Source organism: Leptosomus discolor, chromosome 19 (genome assembly GCF_034619465.1).
Source record: "Leptosomus discolor isolate bLepDis1 chromosome 19, bLepDis1.hap2, whole genome shotgun sequence".
Classification (NCBI taxonomy): Eukaryota; Metazoa; Chordata; class Aves; order Leptosomiformes; family Leptosomidae; genus Leptosomus; species Leptosomus discolor.
The window spans coordinates 9,279,140-9,306,799 of NC_141409.1; the positions used below are offsets into that span (position 1 = coordinate 9,279,140).

General features: G+C 53.2%; 1 protein-coding gene across 2 annotated transcripts in view; it reads left to right on the top strand.

Moving 5' to 3' along the window:
• Window positions 1-1,410: 1,410 nt before the first annotated feature.
• The window catches only part of NTNG2 (netrin G2), a 47,116-nt gene continuing 20,866 nt past the window's right edge, over window positions 1,411-27,660 (top strand). For both annotated transcript variants that reach the window (XM_086475703.1, XM_009961330.2), the window contains exons 1-2: window positions 1,411-1,623; window positions 20,939-21,582. In XM_086475703.1, the coding sequence (XP_086331829.1) occupies window positions 1,411-1,623; window positions 20,939-21,582 (857 nt within the window). The remainder of the gene's footprint in view (window positions 1,624-20,938; window positions 21,583-27,660) is intronic.

The following is a 27,660-nucleotide window of genomic DNA, read 5'->3' on the forward strand; positions in this document are numbered from 1 at the left end:
TCACTGCTCCTTGTATTAGGTGAACCTTAGATGTTATTAGGACTTTAAATTGTTTTTTATTAAATGTTATTGTTCAGATAAATCATATGTGGAGATGCTGGACTATGTATCTGTCTCCCCAGCTGTCTTATTTATTTGCTTATCTTTTTAAAACTATCAATTTGTCTGTCTGTCTCTGCTCTGTGTCTGCATATTCTGTCTTCTAATGACCTATAGCTGCTTCTTGATATTATTTGGAGACCCATTAGAGCTCTTGTCCAGCTGCTGTTACGAACCAGATACCTTAAATGGGGCAGCACTCCTTCCCATCTCCCAAACAGCAGAAGAGCCATAAGCATCTGCTATGGATTTCTTTTTATTAAAGTTGTATATCTCCCTAGTACAAAAACCTGGCTTTTGGCTTGGGAAGCCCAGCTGAGGGCTGTGTCTCCCGGGGGACCTCTGTTCTTACAAGTCTTGTTGCTCCAACTGCCCCCCCTTGCTCCCAGCTAATTTGTCTTTCAATTTGTTGCAGGTGCAGCCTGCTAATGAGCTCTCCCTTTGCCCTGACCATGAAGGAGAGAGGAGACCTGAGGTAGCAGCATGGCTTGCAGCTGAAGGCTTTGGGAACTTGAGGCTCAGTTGCCAAAAGGCAGAGTCAGACAGAAATCCTCGCCACTGCTGCGAGATACAGAGAGAGAAGCAGTGAGGCCAGCGCTGCTCCTGTCAACCCACTGACCACCCAGCATCCTGCTGGGGCCCCTGCGGATCTTGCCACCCAACGTGTTTATGGTGACGCAACCATCCTTTGGGAGAAAGGAATTTTAGCTCCAAAGAGTCTCTCTGTTGTCAGAGTTGTACTGATGGCCAGATGCTATATTTATTTGACGTATTAATGTTCAAAAGCCCCAATAATTATTTAAGGCAGACCACAGTTTAAGGCGCTTTCCACAGCAACGCATTTGCGGCGGACAAGAAGGTTGAGGAAAACCTGATCCAGCACCATCTCACAGCCTCTCCAATTTACTCCTATCAAATTTCATCAGCGACTCAGAACTTGATCTTTCTATTGATTGACTGGAGTCACCTCTAGATATTTTCATGCTGATTTGGAAGCCCTTTCATACGATAAAGCGGAAAAAAATGAGGTTAAGGAAGACTTTTGACCACTGATCAGCAACTCTGGCCAAAACTTTCCCAATCAAGTGATTTGCAAAGTTGGCTTCTGTACCGAGAGAAACTTTCCACATCCAAATACAGCGCACAGAGTGAGATCATTCCTGTTATCATCTGGATCTCCTTCGACTGGATCATTTTTAGATGAGGAGTTTCCATGCTGATCCCGAGAGCAACCCCTAGCCCAGTAGCTGCCTTCCTCGGGACTCTCGGCACTGCCCTCGCCCAGAGGTCCCGCACTTGGCCACAGCTGCCATGCTCTACCTGGTTGCTCTCCTTTTGCACTGTCTCCCCTTGGCCATGGGACAGTATGACATTTGCAAGTCCTGGGTGACCACGGACGATGGCCCGTCATGGGAGTTTTATGCTTGTCAACCCAAGGCCATGCGGATGAAGGATTATGTGACAGTACGGGTGGATCCGGCAGGAATCACTTGTGGGGACCCACCGGAGAGGTTCTGCACCCACGTAAGTGTTTCCCTCCTTATTTGACGTATTATAACAGACTCTGCTTGCAGGTGGCCAGGGGTAATGTCCTGCCGAGATGCCATTAAAAGGACATTTCGGTTCAGGGTGGCAACGGTGGCTGCTGCCTTGAGCTCTCAGTCTGCAAAATGGGGAGACCCTAACGCTAACCCGACCGGTGCTGTGCTGATGGGAGGTCAGCCCCAGAGCAGGGATGGTGCTGGCATGCTGAGGGGAGGGCGAGGAGGAGCCAGGGAGGGCTGAGCAAGTCCTAGTGTGGGGTGGTAAGGTCTGGGTGTTGGAAAAGCTTTGCCCCGAGTGAGCGCACCACCTGAGCTGCTCTGAGCACGTCCCTCTGCTTGCTGAAGTGTGTGGGGTGCGTGTGTGTGCCAGTCCCATCCCAAAAGGCTGCGCCGGCACTGGCGTTTTATCAGAGGGTACGTGGTCTCAGCGTGAGTAAGAGCAGGGGGCAGGGCGGTGGAGGCCAGCGTGGCCCCCGCACACCGGCAGCTCAGGCAGTTGGTCTGACCGCCACAAATTTCACCGGAGTCGCTGAAAATGTGGTTCTCCCTCTCTTTTAGCCTCCACATGAAAAGACTCTGTGGACAGACACTTGCGCTTGTAGTTAAAATCTTTAACTTATTTTCTCTTAAATATTAATCATTGCATTTCATTCCGTGCACCACAAAGCTCAGCAGGAGCATTTGATTTATAATTCACAAGGCTTTACATTGTTAAAAAGAGTTCAGGGGTCAAAGCAAAGAGAAAAACAGTGTGGCTGTAACGCCCGCTCCCAGACGTCCTCCGGGAGTGGTCCAAGCACACATTTACGGCACAGGGACCAAGCCAGCCCAGGCTGACAGGGGTGAGCACCGCACAAGGAGTGTCTTCTAAAAAAGTGTATTATTCTTCTGTTACCTATAACGGGAAGGGGAGTTCTCCCTCTAAATCAGTGGAGGGAGTTCCATTTTCTATTGCCAGCGCTATCCAGGCTTGTATACCCCATGCCTCAGTTCCCCACCTAGAAAATGCACAAACTCCTAGAAAGTACCCTGGGCCAAACCAGCTCAGGGCAGCTGCTGAAAATCCAAGAGAAAAATGCTGCTTTGATACCAAGGGATGCCAAACGTTTATGACCATCAGAACATGCTGCCAGTAGTTACCCAGTTCCCTCCAGCCTAGGGGGTCTCATTAGTACCAGGGAAGATGTTGTCACTAAATCAAGATAAGTAGCAGCTTTTCCTTTTAAAAGTTCATTTGAGAAGAAAGATTAAGTCAAAGGTTGCAAATAAAACAGTGAACTATTGATGGGTCAGTCTGTATTTCCATTTATCTGACTGGCTGCAAAAGGATTAAAAGGTGAACATCAGATTGCTTACCACTACGTTCACTGCAGCTATTTGCAAACCCTTTCTGGCTAAGGATGCTCTAGACTTCAGCTCCACTGACCTCCAAGGAAGCAAAAGACGCAAACTGCAATCAGCTCTCTACATCTCTTGACTCAGTCAATACTGAGCTAAAATCCTTCTATTCTGGGCACCAGCAGTATTTCCTTGTAGCGTACGCCTGCCATGTGCTGTAACACTTGCAAACACCGTGTACAGCCGTGAATGGGAGTTACACAAATGCAAAACACGGATTTGCCTTCCTGTCCCTGCCTCACCCTGGGGTGTGTGCCTGGCCCAGCTCTCGTCTCCCAAAACAGAAACCAGCACTCACGGCAACATCCCCAGGCAATTCCCTGATGAAGAATCAAGCTAAGAAAAGGAGTAATTTATTGCAAGTCATTTTTTTAGATTTTTGAGATAGGTTTATGACATCCCACTGTATTTATGGCCCTTTCTCCCCCATCTTACACCAGCACTGTCCTCTCCAGAGGATTAGAGAGTTTTAAAAACGAAGCAGATGAAGAGCAGCCCTGCTGAGGTGAGCAAAGAGCCCACCCAGCACTTGGTGCACAGAGTAGGAGGTGGCTGCAGGAGAGACCCAGGCTCTAGTCCAGCCTAAGGACCTGAGCGGTAGGTGCTGGGAGACCATCAAGGTAAATTTTCATGGCCTTTGTCACAGAGAAGGACACGTGACCATTTACTGCTGAGCATCCCCTTATGGTCAGTAGAAAGTGGAATCAGCAAGAAATAGCCTTTCCATCGCTGGTCCTGGGTGGTGACTTGACACCTATTGACGTGCAGAGAGAGGCGAGCGGAGTTTTGCTGCCCCTGCGCAAAGGAAGCGCTGGACAAAAATCAATGGCGCTGCCCACCGATCGTTACAACCTCCGAGCCCTGGCCCTTGCTGCGAGAGGGGAGGGTGAGCGGCTCGCACGAACCCTGCGCTGCTCCTTGCCTGCCAGCCGGCTCAGGTGCCTTTCGGTGTCCTGTTATCCTTTCTCTTCTCTTTTAATTATTTTTACGTAACAGGTGGGTTCTCATAGGAGGCTGGCTTTCCAGCAGAGAAGTTCTTACAGTAACTATATTGCTTTCTTAGGTGTCTTTCAAAACAGCAGGGTACTGTCCGTGCAGTTAAACTATCGTTACTCAGAATTAAGCACAGCCCAGCAGGACGCCTGCACTGCTCAGACCACTGAAATCAAAATTAAAGACACACAAACATCCCTCCATGCTTAAGGCAGCCAGACAAGAGGGAGCAGGACCATGTCCCTGTGCGGGGCGTCGCTGCAGGGCAGAGGAGGAGAGTCCTGGTGAAAGTCAGGACCCTGAGAGACAGAGAGCGGTTCCTACGAGGCTGTACCGGTACCGGAGGGGCATTTCACTGCCCGCAGGATCGCGCACTACGGTTGTAACAACTTCGAGCAGCGCTCGCAGAGAGTTCTGCAAAAGAGGCGTCTGGGGGATTGCAGGAATTATTTGGAGGATTGTCTTTTCTGTTCTACAGCAATTCTAGTCACATCTGGCTGCTCCCTTCTGGTTCAGAAGTGTTTTGCTGCTTATTAAAGTTGGAGGTTTTGCTTTTTCCACGGTTTCTGAACCTTCTCTTATTCATGTCAATGCCTTTCTGGCAGGGTCACCTGAAAAATGAATTGTACTTTCCCTCCTGGCAGGGCAGGGGGAGTGATGGGAGCAGGAAGACAGATGGATAAGTAAATAAAAGCCTGAATGAATCTGAAAGTGTGACTGAAGACTAATAGGGAACAGATCTTTTAACCAAGGATGTCGAGGGAAGAGTGAGACTTCAAAGATCGTACCCAGGGCATGGCACGGAGCAGCTAAATGCAGATTTCAAATGAGGGGGGTTTGCAGGGCTGGCACGGCTGGGGAACCGCAAAGCTGCCCGGGGCAGAGGGGAGATGGGGCGTTACTTCGCCATCCCACCCTGCCGGGGAGGAGGACGAAGCTGGCAGGGTGCTCCCAGGTATTGAGCTATTCTGAGATGCTGAAGCACTTTGATACCCAGCAGGGACCTTCGAGAATTTCACTTTCAAGCATCAGTGTTTTGCACACAAGATAAAAAAATATGCAGGTTTTGTGGGCAATTCACACACAGGGCAGGCAGCGGGGAGCAAACCAACACCAAAACCCTGGTACCTGCTCCGACAGGTTTGCAGCTCAAGGGGTTTCCAAACCGTTCCAGCAAAAGCAAGGAGAGGTGGCCGGAGCGGACTGCCTGTGAGCCAGCGGCCGTCACGGACTGGCTTTGCTGCTCCCTGCACCCGGCCAGCGGCACAGGGAGCCCAGCTCGCCGCCAGGATGGGAGCCCTTTTTCATTTCCCCCGAGGTATCAAGACAGTATTTCTCATTCAGACAATGCTCTTTGATGCAGGGCCGAGCTCTTAGCCTATATTGATGGGTCAGGGGTATTTTTATTTGGCGTCAGCATTGTTTCATCAGCTAATAAGGCTTGTTGAGTTTGGCACGGGTACATGAAAGGAAAAGGCTTTATTTATTCATTACACATTCAGCCAAATCTGATGTTTAGTTTAATTCTTAGCTAAACTTTTCTGAATGACATGTGGTTATAAGGCTTGAACTAAAGAACTATTTCTCTTAGTAGACTGAATGCTAAAATTGGAAAAAGCAGACAAAATTTTGGGCACAGAAACCCTTTTCCCTACATTCTTAGCCCATTTCATATAACTCTGCCCAACCATATCTTCACAGCCCTGTTTAGGTGCAAACAAAGGATTCGGGGATGATTAAAACTACAGTCAAAGTTTTTAAAAAGTAAGAAGGAAAATGGAATTGCTTCAGAAATGCTCTTCCAAAAGCGTTTGTAAAGATGCAGCATGATCTGGTGGTTAAAGGACGGATCCATCCCTTCTGGTACCCCAGGCAGGGACAAAACCCGCAGCCCTTCCCCAGCCCGCAGGAGGTGCCCATGCTGCCCCTGCGCACCTTGTTTCAGGCAGGAGACCCGGGGGGTCAAAGCACGAGGGGTCCTCAGCCTTGCGCCTGCCCCAGGGTTCAAGGGCAGCCTTTGGGCAGCGCAGAGCCTGTGTACAAGCCAAATGGAAAATCCTTTCCAAGAAAAGTGCATGTTCACCCTCCTCCTTGAATAAATCAGCGCTACCCACTGTTGGTTGCAAACCCAGCCTTGGCCTTAGCAGAGGGCTGGCAGACAGCGCTCCTCTTTGCCTTTCCTTATGGGACCTATGGCATTGGGGACAATTATTTTGCCTTTATGCCAAAATTCAGCAGCACAAGAAATCCCCTCTCCGCTGTCGAATTGCCCATGACATCTCAGTCAGGGTTGTGGGGACAGAAAGCCACATCTTTCTTTTCACATCTGTAACGTGCCAACGGCCCCCCTTCCTCCTCGAACCCTCCGGTACATTAAACTAACACCTGGAAAATACTCGCCTTTCCTTTGAGGAGAGCCTGGAAGAGGCAACTGCTGCCATTTCCATCGGGATGAAGGTTTCCCTAATCCACCCCTTGCACCCGTCGTGGCACTGCTCTCGAGCGTGGGAGAAAGGGCTGGGGCCTTTTGGTTTTGTTCCCGCTCTTAATCACTCCTCAGCGTCAGGGTTGCTACAGAGAACACTATTTGAAGTCAAGATCAACGGCTCCTTGTCCCTGGGGCCAGACCCTCAGATTGCATGTTATTAGCTGCTCAGCAAATTACACACCGCTGCTCTCCTGCCACAGAGGCTACTCCGGAGCGTGGCAGGATCTCAGTGTTATAAAAGCAGAGGCTTTACAGAAAATGAGAGAATAGAGTTCAGCTTCAAATTAGAGAGTGCTGAGCAAACGGGATTTCCCCTCACAGTCTGTAGCAATTTCCTTAAATGCCCAGTTCGGGATTCATCTTGTTGTAAAGTGGGATGTTGCTCCCCTAACAAGGATCATTTCCACTTGCTGATGGAAAAGACACAGTGATAAAAATCAAGCTGTCAAGCAGATTTAATTGGTACAGTGAGCAGAAAGTTTACCCCCACCTTCAACAAGATGGGGAAGAATAAACTGCTTTTAAGAAAAGCTTTGCTTTTCAAAGGGAACAGCGTCCAGATGGGAAAAGCTGGAGAGAACTGACTCCAAAGACTTGCTGGGGAGTGTGGCCGGAGCAGGGAGAGCAGCTCTTACACTCACTCACACACCAGCTCCAGGTATCACAGTTTTCCATAAGCGACTTTTGAAGCTGAAGGGATTCAGGAAAGTCCCTCCTATTTATTTAAAATCTGTATTGTATTCTATAGCATAGATACGATTTCCCATTAAACTTTAAAAGGAATTCTCCCTACAGAAGAGACTGCCTGAGTGGGAAGGAGTGCTCTCCTACCACGCTCTGATTTCCCTAAGTGAAAGTCCAGTTTTAACCTTAGTTGAGCCCAATTACCATTTCAGACCCCAAACAACCTTTTTACCATCACGATTTTGAGGGGTGGGTCTCAGGCTGTCCCAGCCCCACAACCCTGCCCTGTGTCCCACAGGAGTGACAGCCGCCTCCCCGCTGTTCCCCCTGTGGCAGCACTAGAAGCTGCAGAGCCACGGTCGGTCGTAGCAGTTCCCTGATCCGTCTGAAAATCACCTCTGCAAAGCAACCCAAAACACTTTGCTTTCCACTCCTGCAGCAGCTGCAGGGCTGAGCGCTTGGCTGCAGCACTGCATGCGACAGCAGCTGGGTCGTCTGCAGCAGCGACGGGCAGCAAACTGCAGAAGTGGGGTTGCAAAATCACCTACGGCGCTGGATGGGCCCCTCTGCCCCCGCAGTTAGGCTCTGGGGCAGCGCAGTGATGAGCAAGCAATCCTCATGTCCTCAACAGGGGCCGTCCAAGCTCTGCACCAGGTTCACGCCGTGGTTTTGGAGAAACCAAAATGGAAACACACCCAAGCAGCACCAAAACCCCTGACCATGACACAAACGGCTCGTCAGGGTACAGAGCTTAAGGCAACACAGCGATGGCTGGGGGGTCCCTGAGGTTAATGAATTCCTCCTCTGACCTAGATGGTGAACCATCAAGCGTGAGCAGCCGCAGCTCGGCAATGCTTGGCTAGCAGAGCCCGAATTTCGGACTTGCCGGAGTTGTTATGCACGTGGGCTGTTGCTGACCTCCTTAGCGGGAGCTCGCCACCAAGGTGGCGTGAGCACTGCTGCTGCTGCTGCTGCCCTCTCAAAGGCATCCATCTCCCCAGGCACCCAGCCTGCAGTGCTGAATACGCCCTGGGCGTTACCTGGGCAGTTCGATGCGGTACGCTCGTTCCTGTGCTGGAAAACACCAAAGGGGCTTTTCCCTCTGTGGCCTGCGAAGCCCTGCTTGGTGCCCAGCCAGGAGATGTCTGTGGGCAGAAGCCAATGCCTGCAAAGCCCTGGCTAAGACCCACTGGCAAACAGCAGTTTGGACTTCCAGCCTTCACCCCATGCTCTCCCATGCAGGACCCTAACCCTGCCTGCAGCCTCGGATGTGCCTCCTGAGTTCCCCCCAACGTCCCCCAGGCAGGGACACCGGGACCCACAGAGTGTGCCCCTTGGTGCCGCTCTCGCCCTGCTCCACTGCCCCGACGTGCGCTTGCTCCAGCGTTTGGCCCTGGTGCCTCCGTGCATCTGCTCTGTGCTAGGAGCAGGCAGGCTTAGGGGAACCTGTGGCTTTTGGCTCCGTGGGGGTTTCTGCAGTTGTCAGCTGTCCTCGAGCAGGCTTCAGCTGCAAGAGGGGACTGGCCGGGGCTGCTCCTCCCGGAGCAACGTGGGTGCAGGCAGGCAGTGACGCAGAGCCACCAAGTTGGGTCTCATCCCAGCCAGCTCCCACCTCTCCCGCTTGCTCACATCTGGGCAGAAGCCCCTAACGCAGCAGCCCGCCCTCCCCGCAGCAGCTGCACACGTGCAGCCGTCACCTCCAACAAGTCACACGGGCGGCGAGCGCCGGTGTGCGATGAGAGCAGGCAGCAGGGTCACACACCCGTGAGCGGTGCTGGGTGGCTCCGTGCCCACAGCCCAAGACCAGCACCCGTTTTGTTCCACGCTCCAGCGTGGGCGATGGGTCTCTGCTCCCCCGGCGCGGAGCTCTGCGTGGATGCTGCCACCACCGTGTCCAGTCCTGCCCTCGGGACCTTCATGTTTCTTTTGCAGTGAATATCCCGAAGGGAGAACCAGCACAGATTCAACTGGTTTTTACTCCCAGCCAAAGGGTTTGCGATCCCCCATCCCCTGGCCAAGGCAGCTGCTTCAGCTCCGTGGTGTTGCCGCTAAGGGGGTTTGGGGGAGCCCTCTAAAAGGAGAGGATCACAGTCCTGCCCTCGGGACAGCCAGGGCACGTTTTGGACTGACCACAGTGCAGTCCCAACCACCAACAGGCACCTGCTGAATTGTTCCCCTAAAATGGAGCATAAAGCAGACAAATACTTATCGTGCAACGGCAAAAGCAGGGTGCTTGACTCAGCAGACACAGAAGCCCTGATCGGAGGCCAGAGGTGGGTGCAGGGGTATCAACCATCCAACCATGCTCTCCCCTGTCCCACAAAGGCTTTGGGGAAGATCTGCATCTCCATTGGAGGACCACAGCAGAGCCTCTGCTCCCTCCCTGCCTCTGTGTCCTGCCCTCCCCCATTCAAACTATCAGGGCCTTTCTTACAGAATAAAATATTAATAGCGGCGTAGTGAGCCTCTCTGCAAAGGCTGCATGTATTGAGCTTACAAGGCGCACAAGCTTTTAGAGAGCAGGACACTTTTCCTACTTCCTAAGCATTTTCTTAGTCCTGAATCGATAATGCACTCGGAGCCCAGCACACGGGTTGCTGCTGTTGTGCCCCTGCTGGTAGGGGCTGCAGACACAGATACATCTCTGTAGCAAGATGCAAGGGTTTAATAATCTGCCAGAGAAGGGATGGGGCAGGATCCAAGCAGCTTAATTTGTAGACAGGCTTCAGGGAAATGCCCTGGGAAGAGCAAAGCTTGCAACTCTTGGGTACAGAAAGTCCGGGTTTGGAGACAAGCTAAAAAGCAGTCAATGGGATTAAATGCCTGCGTCTTTGAACGTGTGCCCACGGTCGCTGGCTGAGGGGTGTCTGGTTCATCAGCTCCTGATCTCGGGCTCTAGGTCACCCCGTAATCCACGAACTTGCAAAAGGAGCCGTTGCAGGGGTGCAGCCCTGGCAGGGAGGTGGGTGCGGAGGTGAGCCCAGGGCGCAGGAGGGACAGGGTTAGAGCAGCTCACCGGGGGATTAGCAGTTCGCGAAGAAAGAGCTGCTCAAAAATTATTCCATGGGAGGCCGGGCTGCGGGCGAGGCGTGTGTGTGCCCAGCGCAGATGAGATTATCTGCTTAGGAGCGGAATTTTCCGGGCAGCGTTAACCCTTGCGTCGCCCACAAATCGGCTGCACGTGCGTTCTTTCAGGACGAGGTGCTGGGCAGTGGATCCAGCAGCAGGAGCCGAGCTGCTGCCGGGCTGTCCCAGGGCTTTGGAAGTGGAAGTGCTGCCCTGAGGTCACTCCGCAAACAGCCCTTCTTGGAGAGGTCACCTGTGGACGGGGCTGGTTTCAGTCTGGAGGTTCAAATGCATCGTGTCACCAGATTTTCTGACTGTTTCTGGCTTATCCAGAGTGGGCGGGAAGGGATTTGTGTCTATGCACGAGCGGTGCTAGCTGCGCTGCGAGGACGGACAGGTGACTTGGCTTGGTCCTTGTGCGTGACAAGCAGTATCCCCCTCCGGATCCTCCCTTTGCGGAGAGGACGCTCCCCGCCGGGATATCAGCCTCCCGCAGAAGTTCTATCACCTACAGTGCAAAGATCAGTTCAGACCCTTCTCGTGGGGATACTGAGCAGACCACGGGGAGAGTCTCAGAGGCAGCACGGGGTGAGAGCGGAGATTTCCTCGACCCTCATGGTTTGCCTTGACCCTCACGTCAAGCTTGGCTGAAGGAGCCACTGCTTCGCCCAGCTGCCCAACTCCCTGGGGGAGCTTGATCTTCAGAAAGGTGGAGCCTGCAATGCTCCTGGTGATGCCCGGACCTACTCCTGAAATCCCTCCGTGCCTCAGTTTCCCCACTTGGAGACAGGACATCGCACTGCCACCACACGACCCTGTCTGGCACTGTGATGATTCCCTGCGGCTGGTGGAAAGAAGGGCACAGCTCTGAGCTAGGATGAAATACAAACGAGATGCTTCTCGAATTCAGAAACAGGCTGGAGGGGGGAAGGGGAAGAGCAGCCACGAGTAGGGGTTGAATCTCTTCTCTGGCAGAGAGACAGGCCCAAGGGAGCCTGAGAGTCTTGAACAAGCGGCGCGCTGTTCGGTGAGTGAGTGTCTGCTTCAGGCCAAAGGGAAGAGGCAAAAAGCAAAGCAAAATGTCTCGCTGAGCGCGTCCCGGTGTGTGCTCGCTAAGAGCTGTGCCACAAAGCCAGTGGTGCCCGTTTCTGCTGACTCACGCTCTCCCGAATCCCGCACACAGGCAAAGTGTGTCCTAACCCCTGTGCTGAGGGGTGACCTTGCGCTCGGACCACCTCCCATCCGGGAGGAAGGGGAAGGAAGCAGAGGAGCAATCAATCCCCCAAACCACGGCCAGGGGGGAGACGGAGGGAGTGACATTCAGCTGAGCCAGAATTAGCAGCAGATCTGTGGAGGGACCCCATTTCCACTCTATTAATAATTCATTCCAGCTCTGCCTTTACCTGCTCATAAACAGCAAACAGCTTGTTAGCGAGGATGGTTTTCTGCCCCTTTGCTGTCTCTGCCCTAAGAAGAGCCCCTTGCAGATGGCTGGGGGGAGGGAGACGGCGAGGGAAGGGCACACAAGAGAGCAAACCACCTCACCAGCCCACCCTGAGCTTCCCACCTCACCCCCACAAGGCTCCCTGCCCCAGAGCCTGCTGCCTCCCAGCCAGAGCTGAAGCTGTGAAATAATCCCTCCCCAAACCAGGGATGCCTTGCCAGAACCTGCCTACGCGCACGGGCCATGTAAAAACATCTCTTTGGAGGAGAGCGATGCCTGCCGGGTGTGCGGACGAGGGGTTTGCTGGAGCATCCCCGAGTGGCTCTGGGGCAGCAGCCGCACCGACTGCCCCTGGGAAAACTCTCTCTTCTACTATATGAGATAGCTTCTGGATTATCTAAAATATATAGAGCTTGACCAAAGTGGTATTTTTTAAAAAATAAAAAGAAGAAACGTAGCATCTTGAAGAAAGCCGTTAAGATTTCCTTTCGAAAAGGCACATTTTGCATTCAGAGCACCCCCGTCTCCACAGTCCGACCCTGCAGCGCGTGGTCCCACCCAGGACCCCTCCCTGCATGCCAACAGCCGTCCCAAAACGGCACAGGGAGAGCTGTTCCCGAGATGTTTGCCGGGTTCAAGTCACAGCCGTGCTGCGGTGAAAGCCCGCTTGGGCACCGGGGGACGAGGTACTTAGTGCAAGAGGAGCGGACCCCAGCCAGGCAGCTCCGTGTGGCCTCCCCACAGCCCCCAGCATCCCCCCACATCTCCAGGAGCATCAGGCAAGAAGGGCACAGACCTTCACCCGAGATGACGGGGAAGGGCTGGCGCGGGGCTGTTTGGCTCGAGAGAGGCCTCGTATTTCTCCTCAATTATCTCCGTGCTCCCAGCCATCTCTGCCTGAGAGTTATGCCACTTGCCAGCTGTTGGAAATAATCGCTGTAAATTAATTATGGTTGTTTCACCCCTCTGATCCCTCTCAGCCCATGAACAGAGTGAAAATTAATTGTCGGAGAGTATTTCCAGTTCTCTGGGAGTCCCATCCTGGCCACTGGCAGGTTATGGTTTATGCCCTGAAGCATGAGATTTAATTACCCACAAATGTTATTTTTGATCATAAAATCACCTTGTCTTTTCATAAACCCAGATAGAGCAGTTGAACCCTCAGGTCAGAAGCAGCAAGAGTGAAAATACCCCACAATGATGTTAGGACAAGCCCGTGTTTTCTCCCGGGTAAAAGCAATTCTGTTTGGGAAAGGGCATCGCATGCTGGAGCGGTTACTGGAAGAAAACCCAAGGAAGTTTCCCAAAATGCACATCGCTCGGTCTGGCCCTTATCAAAAATGTGTCTTGCAGAAATGAGATTTAACTCTGTTTCAGTGGGGAGGATAAAGGTTGTTGTCACCGGGGCTGGGTTGGGGACGGCGTCTTCCCCGCGCCACAGGTTGTTTCCCGGTGCCGAATCGTGGTGCCGACAGGCACTGGAGGGAACCCGCAGCCTGGCCAGGACAGGGACAGGGATGGAGATCCCCTGCAAAGTCCCGGCAGAGCCAGGGAAGCCAGAGCAGGGGATGGAGGCGAAGCGAAGCCACGCAGCTCAATCCTGGTGCTAATCAAGGGAACTCGGCTGAGCGTAAAGGGGCAGGAAAGCAAACGCGCCGAGATGATTGTTGTTCAGGGAAGGGGAGGCTGCAGGACCCCACGGTGGCACCAGTCCACCACGGGGCCGTTAGCTGGGCAGGAGGGATCAGGTGCACATGAGGATTTTGCCAATGCGGTTGTTTTGCAAGATCTGAGGGAAATTTGATAGCAACGTAAGGACTTTGTGGCTGTGCGAGGCAACATGGGGAATTGATGAACCTCATCAGCTCGCCTTTAAGCAGAAAATCAAAGTCAGGGTCATAGGTGCCCTGCGAGCAGGGCCTTGGGATGCACCCGAGAGATCCTTAAACATCGTGGCTGTATGGGGGTGAGTGCTAAGGAGGGAATTGTACCCTTCTGGGTAGAGGTAGGGGTTCAGGTTTCCTGGGCCACGAGCGCTCCTGAGAAGGAGGGAAGGAGGTTTCTGTGCCGTTGCCTGCCCCGCTGAAATCACTGCAGTAATCGCCCGACTCGCAGGCCAGCAAAATGCTGCTTCCGTGCAGGGATGTTTTTCCCTTGAATTACTCAACAAAACTGGGTGAAAACCTACAGATAAGAGGGGCAGCGCCATGCAAACCCTCCTCACCCATAGCCCCTCCACCTCCCGCCGTGATGGCTGCTGCTAACAGCCCCCAGGAGGGCCAGCCTTCGGTGGGCACCTGCCCTTCTCCTGACTGCTGGAGGAGCCTGGTCATTAAGCAGATCTCTCATTTCAGAGTCTGCAGGAAGCTCCTCCTTGTGTCAAGGGAGCCAGACCCAGCTCTTCAGGTTCTTCAGGCTACAGATGGGGCAATCAAATAGCCCCCAGTCCCAACCATTGTCAGCGCTTGCAGGAGAGCCTGGAGACACTCAAGGTCTGAGGGCTCTCTGGTTGGGTTTGAGCCAGTTCTTGGGGTGAAAAAAAAAAACCACTACAGAAGAAAGTACTCAAGAGAAACCCATGCAACAGCGTGGATTTTTGTGCCAAAGAAATGTGTTTAACATTTTCCCCTTTGATAAAAATCTTCCTATAAAAAGACAAGGATTTCCCCCACCCCCTAAAAAAACACAAAGCTTGGATTTCTGAAACTAGTCCAAGTTGATGAGACCTTGTCATTACTTTTATTAGGAGACTGATTGTAATTAGAAACAAGTTGGTCCCAGAGTGACCTAGGTTTTAGCCAAAGCCTTGGCTTAAACAACCCAATTCCATCAAGCAGAAGAGACACCTGAATGCAAAGCAACTCCAGGGGTTTCCCTGGGCCAAGACACCATTAAACAAATCACACCAGGTTATGAGAGCTGTGATGAGCATCCTGGGCTAAGCAGTACAAACTTTCACATCATCCACTTATTTTTCCTTGCTCAAATCTTGGGAGGTTTTTTCCCTTTAATATTATTACTATTTTTATTATTTTTCTTAATTGTGCAGCTAGTGGTTGCAATTGCTTTCCAGCTTCCCTTTGGCATGGAGATCTCCTAAAAGCTGCAGTTTTGTTTCTGTGCAGCTTTCACCATTCACAACAGATGTCTAGTTTGTTTAAAATATTCAACAGCTTAATGATTAATCAAGTAATTTCACCTACAAAAATATATAATTTTATGCTGTGAGGCTTAAAAATGGCATTATCTGCCAGGAAAAAAAAAAAGCAAAACAACTTTGTGCGCTCATTAAGAGCCCTAGAAACCAGCTGGGCTTTGTAAACCCAGGGTCTTTTATTGTGGCTGTTTTCCCCCATTCCCTCCCTCCCTCCCCAGCAAGGTGGGGAACAGCTTCGCTGCAACATCCTGGATTCCTGTCATCATGTCTTGTCAGATGAATATCTTGTTTCTTAAGAAATCCTCCTCAAGGAGTAAGTACCTGCTGTCACCTTCAGAAAGCTCCTTTTGCAGCACTTCTGCCCAGGACTGGCTCCGGCCACTGAGAGGAGGCAAAACCCAAGGGCTGGGTGTGCAGTTGCCGGGACTGGGACACATTTCCAGCTTGAGAAGTGGGCCCAGGGGAACGTCACGAGGTTCAACAAGGACAAGTGCAGGGTCCTGCACCTGGGTCAGAGCAACCCCTGGTATCAGTGCCAGCTGGGGGATGAAGGGATAGAGAACAGCCCTGCTGAGAATGACTTGGGGATGCTGGTGGATGAAAAGCTGGACATGAGCTGGCAATGTGGGCTCACAGCCCAGGTGGCCAACCGTGTCCTGGGCTGCGTCAAAAGCAGCGTGCCCAGCAGATCAAGAGAGATGATTCTACCCCTCTACTCCGCTCTGGTGAGATCCCACCTGCAGTGCTGCATCCAGCTCTGGAGCCCTCAGCACAGGAAAGACATGGACCTGTTGGAGCAGGTCCAGAAGAGGCCACAAAGATGATCAGAGGAATGTAGCACTTCTCCTGTGAGGACAGGCTGAGAGGGTTGGGATTATTCAGCCTGGAGAAGAAAAGGCTCCAAGGAGACCTCATTGCAGCCTTTCAGTACTTAAAGGAGGCCTACAGGAAAGATGGGGAGGGACTGTTTAGTAGAGCCTGTTGCGATAGGACAAGAAGTAATGGTTTTAAACTAAAACAGAGTAGATTCAGCCTAGAAATAAGGAAGAAATTCTTTACGATGAGTGTGGTGAAACACTGGAACAGGTTGCCTGGAGATGTTGTAGGTGCCACATCCCTGGAAAGGGTTCAGGTCAGGTTGGACGGGGCTCTGAGCAACCTGATCTAGCTAAAGATGTCCCTGTTGATTGCAGGGGGGCTGGACTAGATGGCCTTTAAATGTCCCTTCCAACCCAAACCATTCTACGATTTGCCTCACGACAAATAGGACAACTTGTCCTCAACGAGGCTCTTGGGATTTGCCCCTTTGGGCTGAGCTGGGGCTAAGCAAGGTTGGTGCTCTTTGGTGCACCCTCAAGAAACAAGCAACCAGAAGAGCATGCTGAAGAGCCGGAACCTGCAACATCTAGTTGCCGTGAGGACACTCATGACTGATTTAATAGCGTGAGACTCAAAGTGAACTGGTTTATTTTAAGCTCGCTGAGACCAAGTTTGCCTGGCTAATGCATTCTGACTTTTAGATTGAAGACGTAAATATCTTGAGACTTTGGACAGATTCTTTGGAGGACACACGGCTTGGAGGAGGAAACCAGATTCAAAAATAATACCTGGAATTGTTTCAACAGTGCTATAACTGATCTTACCAGGACTAACGGAGCAGCCAAAGTATGGCCATCTGTTTCCGCTCCCCCCTGCCCTCCCGGCTGACTTCCAACCACCCCACCAGCAGCAAATGCGTTGTGCATCCCGTAGAGGAAGGACAGTTCAATAAACCTAAAACCAAAAAGGAACACTTCATTTTAGCAGAGGAAGCCATAGTGACGTGACTCACTTGGTGGCTTTTGAGGCTCTCCCCCACCTCTCAGCACTGTCACTTAGAGGTTATTTTTGCATTTGCCCTGTTACAGCCATGCAGCCCTCTAGCCGTGTGCTGCTGCAGAGCATCAGGGTGGTTAAAGACATCTTTGGGCTTGCTGGCTGCTACGCTGAGCACGTTCACGTGTTGGGATGTACAGGAGCCATCAGGGATTGTGCACCACCGTTCCCTGATCTCTGGGACAAGCATATGGGAGACAGGCAGAGTTTTGGCTCCACTTCTCCCTGCTATTGACCCGCCAGGTCCCCTGCCAGGGACATGCCTGGCCAGCCCTTTCCCTCCAGACGGGACACTGGGAGGGGATCACGCTTGTCAGACTCGGTTGCTTCCTTCACTGCTCCTGGGAAACCTGCCCCACCTCCCACCCTGGCCACCCTTTACCGGTCTGGGTAATGTTTGCTTATTGTGGTTTGGTCACAGAGTCCTTCCCTTGTGTAATTTGGCCACTGCTTAAGGAAGCCTCCAAAGAAAACCTTGATAGAAGCACAATCCATAGCCCTGATGGTGAAGGTGGCCCCTGTGGCCACACTGGGGACAGCTCAAGCAGCGAATACTCAGTGGAGATTCATCTTACACCAGCTGAAGGGCTTTGGCAGCCCCGATGGCTGCCACACGCAAGCACGCTTTTGCAAGGACGGCTGCATGCATGCAGCCTCCTGCTCACACAGAGCTGGTCTGAGCAGCGAGGCGGGTTTTCTCGAGGAGTTTTGTGCTACCACCTTGAGCCGATTCCCCACCTGAGCCCACCGAGACGCTGCACTGCTGTACTACCCCCCTTCAGACAAGAGGCGAAAACAGACCTCCAGGATGGTCTTTTCAGGACCATCTCATTAAGCCATCTGTATGACCACATTGGCAGTAGGACCATACTGCAACACAATATGTTGCCTCAGCACAGGAAACGTACCCAGAGCCCCCAGCGCTTCAGCTGAGGGGGATTTTTCTTCCTTTTCCATGAGCCACCGCTGTAAAGCTGTGCTAAGAGGCAGCTACAGCCCCCAGCAGGAAGCTGTGCCTCATTAGCAGAGGTAAACAGTTCCTCTGAACGTGACAAGTCAGGAGAGCGTATTAAATATGTCAATATCTCCAGGTTTTTTAATCCCTCCTCCAGAACAGTGTGTCACAGCGGGAGGGGAACCCCCAGTGCAGCTCAGAGCCCCACTATGCCCCAGCTGGCATCTCCCCTTGGTCAGGGCATCTCCCCCTCTTTGGGAGGGGAGTGGGGTGCACCTGAGCAGGTGCCTTCACCCACCCGAGCAAGCTGGGTTGAGGAGTGCTTAACTCCATTGATTTCCCTTGCTCAGTTGGCGCAGCTGCAAGCAAGTAAAAAATAATAAAAACCTCTCCAGCCATTTTCTTTTAAAACCTCAACCGAAGGATCTGTTTAGTAGCCTCCCTGCTCCGGGGATGGGCACCGCACTGGAGCTCAGCAGCTTCCACCCTTCCTCCCGGCGCACACGGACATGGCAAAAGCCACACGTCGCTCGAGTTAAGGCTGTAACAGGAGGAGCAAATCCCAGCACAGCGCTTGTGGCTTTGCCATCAGGCAGGTGCGTCTCTGAGGGCAAGACAACGTTGAGAATAGTATGAGTTTTGCCCTGTTTTGTCAACTGGCTTCTGCTGCTTTCCCTGGCAGCCTCGTGCACACGCACACGACAACGCATGCTTTATTGACAGGAGTCCCCTTTTCTCCCCAAGGCTGCCGCTGCATCCCCTGCAAAGGAGCCTGGTGCTCACGTACAGATCAGCTGCTCGCTGTTTTGTTTTATCCCCGCTGCCGGCGGAGCAGCCTTCTGCCTTATTTACAGCTACTCACACGCTGCTCAGAAGACAGAATTATTTATGTCCTCCTGAGCTTTTCTAGGCTCCTCGGTGCTGTGGCCTCCACTCACTGTGCAAACAGTTGCGCACATTCAGTGCCTGTCTCTGAGCTGTGGGGAGGCACCGAAGGCCCATTTTACAGACATGGAGTGGAGAAGCTCTACGTAGTTCCCAAGACTTTTGGTTGCCCAGCTGGAGGTGGCAAAGCCCAGATTTTCCAAAGCACCTCATGTTACACAGCAGTTTCCATGTTCAAAGCACAGCCCTGTTTTGCACCCGAGAGCACCCATTTGTACAAGCCAGATCCCCTCCTCTGCTCTGCCCAGGGTACACATGGGACACCCTAAAAGCAGGTCACAAGCACGTAGACTCTAACCGTTTGCCAGATCAAAGCAAGCCCACGGGGCAGGATCAGTCCCCAACGCCACGGGCACAGGAGCAGCCTCTTCCCACACTTCCCCGTCCTTGCAGCGAGGCTCTCCCAGCCCTGGGACGCAACCAGCCTGCACAGACCCCAGCCCTGCACCTCGTTTGTTTGTGAGCCCCCAGGTCCCAGCAGCCCCCTGCACCCCAGCACAGCAGGAGGTCCCCAGGGCCAGGCATGCTGCTCCCCGCATGCAGCACCTTCCCACAGGCTCCCAACCACGCACCAAACCACAAATCCCGGCTCGGTCTTACCTTGCAAGTGTACTGTGCTCGGGAGGGCCAGACCTTGCACCCCAGCAGGCTCCTTGCCTCCAGCTATCAGCTCTGAGGGGCTCCAGCTGCTTTATCACCTCCTTCTCTGCCAGGTGGCTCTGCCTCCCTGACAAGGGTCCCACCACAGCAGAGCCCGCTGTCGTACCATCCCTCTCCCTCCCCGATCCTCTGGATTTTGAGTCTGAGAAGGAAGTAGAATGACAGCAGAGAGATACTTCATATGCAAAAGAGACTTGCAGTGAGTTGCAGAGTTTTTCTGTGGACGGTACCCACTGTCACACAACCCCACGTTATCCTTAAGGCAGGTCTGACCCATGCACTCCTGGAGGCAAGGGCTGCAGGGCAAGTAGTGACAGGCTTTAACACACCTATGGATGAGCAATAAACCCATTGGCACAGCTAACCCTGATGCTTGCCTCCAAAACTTCAGCGTTTGCCGCGTGAACTTGACTACACGTCCTTAATGCGGTTCAGCACACGCAGATGCACGCATGTGTCCCTGCAAAGCATGCAAGCGTGGCCACGCGTTGTCACTTGTGGGCAAAATGGGATGGCTGGGCCCTTTCTCCCGTTGCCCAGGCCTGCAGGCAGCAAGTAACGTAGCAGCAGACATTGTCGCCTGGATGGGATGAGCCATCCTCCCCACTGTGGTCCCTGTGGGTGAGCGAGGACCATTGCACCTCCTACCTGCAGCTGGGGAAGGCAGCGTGGCTTGGGAAGCACCTGCCACTGCAGGCAGCAGGGCTGCCAGGCACAGCTACATAACTTGGTCCCTGCAAAGACAGACATTGACTGACGTTCTCTTCTGTTTGCCACAGGCTAAGGGCACCCGGACAAGCAGCAAGTGGCTGGGGACAGTGTTCAAACTGTGGGAGTCCTGGGTCCCCTCTGGTGCTGGTGGGTGGGCATAGAGCTGCCTCCCCTGTTCCCTTCCTGATCCCCTGTCAGCTCAGCCTCTGGTTATTCTGCCTAGGTTGAACAGAGAAGCCACCAGCAATGGTCAACACATCGGGCTGAGAGGGCGACCCCCACTCTGCATGTCCCCAGGGCTAGGGTGCTGTCCTGGGGACAGCAGAGACACCAGGAGCACAGATCTCTGCTCTCTCTGCTATTGCCTAGTCTTGTCCAAGCTCGGAGCTGGGGAAATTTGGTTTCCCTCCTCTAGCTGTGCTCAGAGGCACTGGGGGGGACAGTGTGTCCCCAGCCTGTTCGGCATCAGGAGCTATGGGAGGCATGGATGTGCTTTGCGGATTTCAGCCGTTCGGTTCTTGCAATGGAGCAGGGGTGAGCTCAGCTTTCCGTAGGCTTGTAACTCAGCCAAGCTTAAGCAAAATTTCTCAGACACTATCTCAGGGAAAGCGCTTTCTATGAAAATTGCCCCTGTGCCAAATCAAAAGGCCCTTTCCCGAAGGGCCTTTCAAAGGAAACAGCTCAGCCGTTCTTATAGCGAAGGCAAAGCCATGTCTCCTTGTCTTAAACTCATGCTGAGAAACAGCATCATCCACAGCCAGACCCCCAGCGTACTCCAGTTCAGCCCAGCAGTTAAAGTTTGACACAGGCAGCTAAAACCAGGCCCCCTAATGGTGCGAGCTCAGCCGTGTGCCCCCATGATTCCCATGCGATGCCCAGGCATTGCCTTCTTCTCCCGTGACCGTTGTTGTTGTTCCAGGAGAACCCGTACCTGTGCAGCGATGAGTGTGACGCCTCCAACCCGGACCTGGCCCACCCGCCGAAACTCATGTTCGACAGCGAGGACGAAGGGCTGGCCACGTACTGGCAGAGCGTGACGTGGCGGCGGTACCCGGAGCCGCTGCTGGCCAACATCACGCTGTCCTGGAACAAGAGCATCGAGCTGACAGATGACATCGTGATAACCTTCGAGTACGGCCGACCCACCATCATGATGCTGGAGAAGTCGCTGGACAACGGAAGGACTTGGCACCCATACCAGTATTATGCAGATGACTGCATGGAGGCCTTCAGCATGCCAGCACGGAGGGTCCGGGACCTCTCCACCACCAGTGCCAACAGGGTCCTCTGCACGGAGGAGTATTCCCGCTGGGCGGGCTCCAAAAAAGAGAAGACTGTCCGGTTCGAGGTAAGGGACCGCTTTGCCATCTTCGCTGGCCCTGACCTCAAGAACATGGACAACTTGTACACCCGGCTGGAGAGCGCCAAAGGGCTGAAGGACTTCTTCACCGTGACCGACCTGCGGATGAGACTGCTGCGACCGGCCCTGGGGGGCACCTACGTGCAGAGGGAGAACTTGTACAAGTACTTCTATGCCGTCTCCAACATTGAAGTCACCGGCAGGTAACGGCTGCGGTGTTTCTTTGGGTGTCTTTTCTCAGGCACATGAGAAGAGGGTGACTGCTAGAAAACTAAGCCATCAGCATTTCTGCCGACCGATAAGATTATCAGTGTTTCTCCCTCTAATACCCTTTCTCCCCAGGCAGGGCAGCAGTCACAAAACAGATGTGTCCTTGCAGGGAACGGCTAGGGCACCTCCCAGGCTGTGTCTGAGAGAAGGGCTGTGTCGTCCAGCAGCCAGCGCCGGGGGATTTAGGACATGGCTTGGATGGATGGTCAGGGTCTGAGATCCCTCTCAGATACCCTGTCCCCAGTCTCTGCTCAAAAATCTCAGGGGTGATACTAGTGGAGCTGGTGGGGGTGAGGAATGAGGCTGGCCCCGCTAAACTCCAGCTTATTGCCGGTACAAGCAGGATGGGTTATCCTGAGTCAGTCCTGCACCCCCAGAGCAGCCCTGGCTCTGGCAGACAAAGTTCGGGGTAAGGGTAAGCCCATTGACAGATCTGGGGCAGGGGAAGGCAGGACAGGGTTTGTTTCTCCAGGTTTTTGTTTTTTATTTCTCTGTACGATGCCATATGTTACGTTATGACATCCACTGAAAAAGCAAAGTAAGGTGGAAAAATGCCGAGATGGCTAATTTCCCATCCAGCTTGTGGATTCAGCTTGTGTGAAACTTACAGGCGAGAGGGGAAAAATCTCCCCATCACCCACCCCGTGGTAATAAGAGTCACCACAGCGACAGAGGAGCCATTTGTATCAGTTCCAAACTGTTTGCTCTGAGACTTGCAAGCAAAAATGTTTTGCAGGTGCCACCGAGGCTGGCTTTGAATGGGCTCCAAAGGGAAGGAAGCTGCAGTGAGGGATGGGAGAGCTCTTTCCTCCCGTGGGGGCGGGCAGGAGGCAGTGGTGAAGGCGGCAGCAGGCAGAGGGGCTAGGGCTCTCTCACGGTGCGGGCGCCTGTCTGGGATGAGCAGCCGTGGCTCTTGGCTGGACTGGCAGCATGTTGGGATGCTCGCCGTGGGGATTGCTCAGGGAGGAGCCCTGGGGGGCTCAGGCCCACGGGCAGAGGTGTGGGAGAGCACCTCCGCACGCGTCTGCAAGCGCCCAGGTGTCAGTGCAACGTGCTTCTGCATAAATATGCGCAGAGAGATGTTGCACACCTGCCCGCGAGAGGTATCGCCAGGCGTGCTAAATATCCACGGTCCTCCGGCAGCTCGGGATGGGGCAAAAAAGCAAAGGGAAGAGGGTGAAAGGAAAGCGGGCAAAGGCAAGAGGAATGCCCAGCGCGTTGCCTTCCCCTCCACCCCGACCACAGCCAGTCCTGCCCCCTGCCCTGTCTGCCGCAGCCCCGCTCCCCCCCAGGCGGCCGAGCTGCCTGCAGGGACACTTGGTGCTACTGACAGCGGTGGCAAAGCCACAGCGTTCAATTCCCAGCCAAAGCCCGTGCTGACCGGGGCGGCTGGCAGGAAGGGTTGGGGCTGGTTTGTCAATTTATCTGGGCTGGTTAGACTCTGTAACAGGGATGCAGAGTTTTCAGCTCAGAAAGTGGTAAATTAGGATTAAATGTTTGATGTCAGTGCTTGTGCAATGCTTGTGCAATGACCTTTGGCTTCCAAGCATGGAGACAACTGCGTAGATAACCAAGGACTTGTTACTGCACCTACAGCAGCTTCGGGGTACTTGATGCTTTAAGGTACATGTTAAAATACTCCCAACGTCCTGTGAATGCCTTCCTCCTGAGAGCCCTTTACCTTTTCTGCCTGCCTTGGGCAGGATATGTTGCTTTAGTACTTTTGATTTCAGGCTATGCTGGTGGGATTCTCCACAAACCAGCACCGAGCTGGCTGCCGGCTGTCTTTCTGCCCCCACATCAAGTCCCCCACCAGCTTTTGGACTCCCTGGCCAAATTTAATACCATTTAATAGCAGCAGAGCTTGTTTCAAGAGATAAAATCCCTATAAACTTTGTGAAAGGAGGCAGTGGAGGAAAACACCCCGGGGCAGAGGGCACAACCTCTGTTAGACATCCAAGATCCCACAGCCGCCTGCACCCTGAGGACGGCGCTGGCGAAGGAGGTCAGGCTGCGAATGCCCGGTGGAAGCTGCAAGCCTGCTTTTTTTCTGGGGCCAGAATGAGATGAGTTGGGGCGCGTTGGCTAATTCCTGGCGGCCTCCCCCCCGGCGCTGGCGTGCTGCCCGCATGGACGGCTGCCCACGGCTGCTGCAGAGCAGCGGCTCCTGCTCGCCTCCGCTCACCGCCGAGCTGCCTGACAGCAGCTCCTCCGATGCAGCAGGGCCTCTGGGAGGAGAGGGCTTTTACTTGGCCGGGAACAAAGAAAACTTACAATTCTGCTTTTGCCAACCCAAACTCCAAGCCCTGAGCTACAGCAAGACCCCACTTTGCACTGCTCCAGCTCTCCCTGGCCGTCCCTGCTTGCTGGGCTAGTCCCCAGGAGAGAAGGACACTCATCCTGGATGGGTAAGATGTCGATGCCTGTCCTGCGCTGACTCTTCCAGCTCCAATAGGCACAGGGCAGGGAAGGATGACCGGCTGAGGAGCTGTGGATAAGTGGTGTATAAGGTGGAGAAGCTTCATGTGAATTAACACTGCTCCTGTGATTATTCCAGTCCCAGCAAACAGGTATTTGGCTGGGAAGCAATCTAATTCTAGCTGTAAGCAGAGCCAGTTAGAGTGCAAGGACTGAAACCAAATTAAATCTCATGTATGGCTCAACAAGCGGTGGGTTATTGAAGGGAAGAGAGGAGAAATCAATGTGAGCCTGACAGGAGCACTGCATGGGGAAGGGGGGAAGCAGGGCTGGGGATGGATGCACGCTGCCTTTTCCAGGACCTGGGAATGACCGTGTTTGAGGAACAGGAAGAAAGTGCTTAGACAAAATGGGGGGTGGTGTTAGGAGTCAACTACGGGGGTCATGGAAACGAGAGGGAAGATGATTATGGAGAAATGAAGGCTCAAAGGCAAAAAGCAGCCAGAAAATTCCACCTGGAGAGCAGAGATGGGAGCAGCCCCAGGAGGCTGGAGGAGTGGTGCGCAGCCGTGGTGTGTGGCGTTGGAGGAGCCGTGCATGGCATGGCCTGTGCCCCGGTACGGCACCAGGATTTTGGCAGGCAGCTGACAGTGCCCGCAAGGTGATGAGACATTTGGCAGCTGATTTCCAGTTGATGTTCATGGTCAAGGAGAGAGGAAAACACTTTGCCCTCAGAGCAGACCACAAACGTGGGCAGTTTCTCATGCCACAGCCTTAGCTGGTGGGTTCAGAGAGGTTTCTCAGATCCCCTCTGCCCATGTGCTCCTGGGCTCCTGTCCAGGCGTACCCTGTCCTTCACCCCTCTGCTTCCCACCAAGGCAAACCCGCTCACCACGATCTCCCAGAGCTTTTGGAAAAAAGCAGAAAGAGAAAGAGCAAAGGACATGGGGAGTAGGGGAAGGGGTTTGCTGCCTTTTCTTCTCCTATAGGACAGATGAACAGAGGCAGTCAAGAGTTTGCCAGGATCTCCAGAGGGTCTGGTGAATCCTGAGGGTCACTGAGCCCTTCCCGGGTGTTGGTGCAATGGGCTGGTGCATCAGGGCCTCCTCTGCCCGCTCCGTCTGCATCTCATTCTCCCACAACCTCAGCCAGGTCCATTTCTCTGTTCATGGCTGACAGTTTATTTTTACTCTCTTTCTTCTTGGTATCTTTTTCTTTTCTTTCTTTTTTTTTTTCTTCTTTCATCCTGTCCCTATTGATCTGCAGAGTAACTGGAGATGCAGAGGAGTCAAGACAGGAATAGACACGAGCAAGCCCTTGGCCTGTGTGCTTGTGCGTGTGCCAGCCAGGGTGGGGAAGGGAAGCGGAAAGACTTTTCCCCGCAGATCTCTATTCACTGCTTAGTTTTCTCCTCGGTGCAGCAATGAGCTCAGTCATCTTCTCAGGAACAGGTGAATGAGCTTTTCCTGGCTGCTGGGACTGCCGGCCGGCGCAATGAAAGCCGCTGGTTCTCTTTCCATCACACACTGTGTCTCTTTGGAGTAATTTTTTCCCCTTCATACCGTCAGTCACCACAGCGCTCAGCAGGGCACGCTCCATCACGGAGACGTTAATAAGCCATAATTGAAGTTAATGTGCCGTGGCCAGGACATGTGGATCCAGTTAGGAGAAATCAGATTGAGCAGAAGTGAATCAATTTTAGGCTGATTATTAAGATTTCTGTCCTTCATCCTCCCCTGCCCCAGTGCATGCTCTGTCTGTCTGTCTTGCCGGTAATGAGCAGTCCCCGGAGGAAGGCAAGAGGAGGGAGCGTTACTCGTCACCGAGCAGCTCCAGGTAACAGCGCCTCAGCTCGGGCTTTGCTCAGGCCAAAGAGGCACCAAGAAAACGATGTTTTGTAATGGCATTTCCTTTCCTCTCTTCAGCAGTTGCTTTTCTGAGGGTTTCCTTGGCTTTTCTTTAGCTTACATGAAAGAACTGAAGGGAAGGGTCCTCTCTCCATCCTTGCTTTGATCCCTGCCTTCCCCTTGTGTGGTTCGTGGTGCGGTGCGTGGATGCTCACCAGGAGGCTTTGCTCTCCACATGACTTGGAGAGTTTGTGCTAGTGGAGCAGAACGAATTCACCCAGCGAATTCACCACGTCAGACCTGAAGGATCAAAGCCATCCCCCGCAGCACCTCCTCCAATAAATCAAGCTGGTTAATTGCCAGTGGTACCCATAAGCACGGGATAAGTTTTTCTGCCTTCTTGGTGACTCTCAAGATGCGGGGATGCTCGATGCTGTCTTGCAGTTCCTGCTCAGTCTGGTGGCTGCCTCCTGCTGCCGTCCTCCAGGCGAGCACAGTGACGGCAGCCCGGTGTGCTTCCCCTGCGGCTGTAGCTCAGCTCGAGCCGGGGGTGCCAGTGCCAAGTGCATCCTGGCTGCCCCCAGGCTGCTTTGCCCTGCTTGGACATTCCTCCTCCTGACTCTGTTGATGAAGCTGTTGGAGATCCTCCAGCCGTAGAGGTTTGCAATCTTGACTTCTCCGACAAAGCTGTCTTTAGAAGGGAGGAAAGAAGCAGCTTTGCTCAGTGGAACAGCCTCTTGTTGAAGGTCTTAGCTTTTGTGTAATGACTGGTGCCCTCATTGAGCGTCTTTCCGTGAGGAGCAGGGTGGGATCTGCCGGCTGCACCACTGCTGCTTTGCAGAACGGGGACAGGCAGGGACGTGTGGTAAAAGATCTGTGAGAGTGTGGGCTTCCCCAGCTGAGCTTGCCCAGCCCCAGTACCGGAGCATCACCCTCAAAATAGCCACAGGCTCACCCAAACATCCCCCAAGAACTAGCCCAACACCCCTGCAGCCCACAGCCAGCTTCCACCCATGCTCAGCCGCTTTGGGAAGACCACGAAAACCAGGGCGAGCACTGCCTGTGCCTGTCCCCGCTCCTTCCCCCGCAGCTCCTGGCAGCCAGACTTCAAGTCCCAGGAGGTAACACCATCCTCGAGTCAAGGACGGCCAAGTCTGTGCCAGCGGTGCACCACATTCCTCAGCCTGTCCTCTCCTCTGTGCTGGGCAGCCCCCAAGAGCTGGATGGCTGAATTTCCCTGGCATTCCTCCAGGCTGGAATTAGTTTGAGTTCAAGCAAAATCTTGCTCTTGGTCATATAGTTAAATTAAGTTAATGCGCAGCAACTGTTTGCTTGGCTTTCCTTGAGTCTCGTAAGGGTTCTTACTCCCACTGCAGCAAGATGGAGGGGAAACTGGCTGAGCAGGAGGGAGGGAGTTAGCGAGAAACCCAGAGAGCTCCTCCTTCCCCCAGACACTTGTGACACTTTGTCAATAGCCAGAGACAGATGCCCAAGGTCCTATTACCTGCTCCTGGCTTCGGTTTGTGAAGGTTTTTATTTCCCCTCCGATTTTGCTGCCGAGTTGCGTCCGGCCCTGAGCGGATAATAGAATTTCATCGATAGACTGAGAAGGTGATGTATGTTAAAGCACTTAATATAAAGAGACTTCTACAGGAGCCCAAATTCAATTTGGCCAATGAACTCAATTGCAGGCATTATTGCATTCCAGGAGAAAGACCAAGAGCATTTATACACATTACTCTGCAA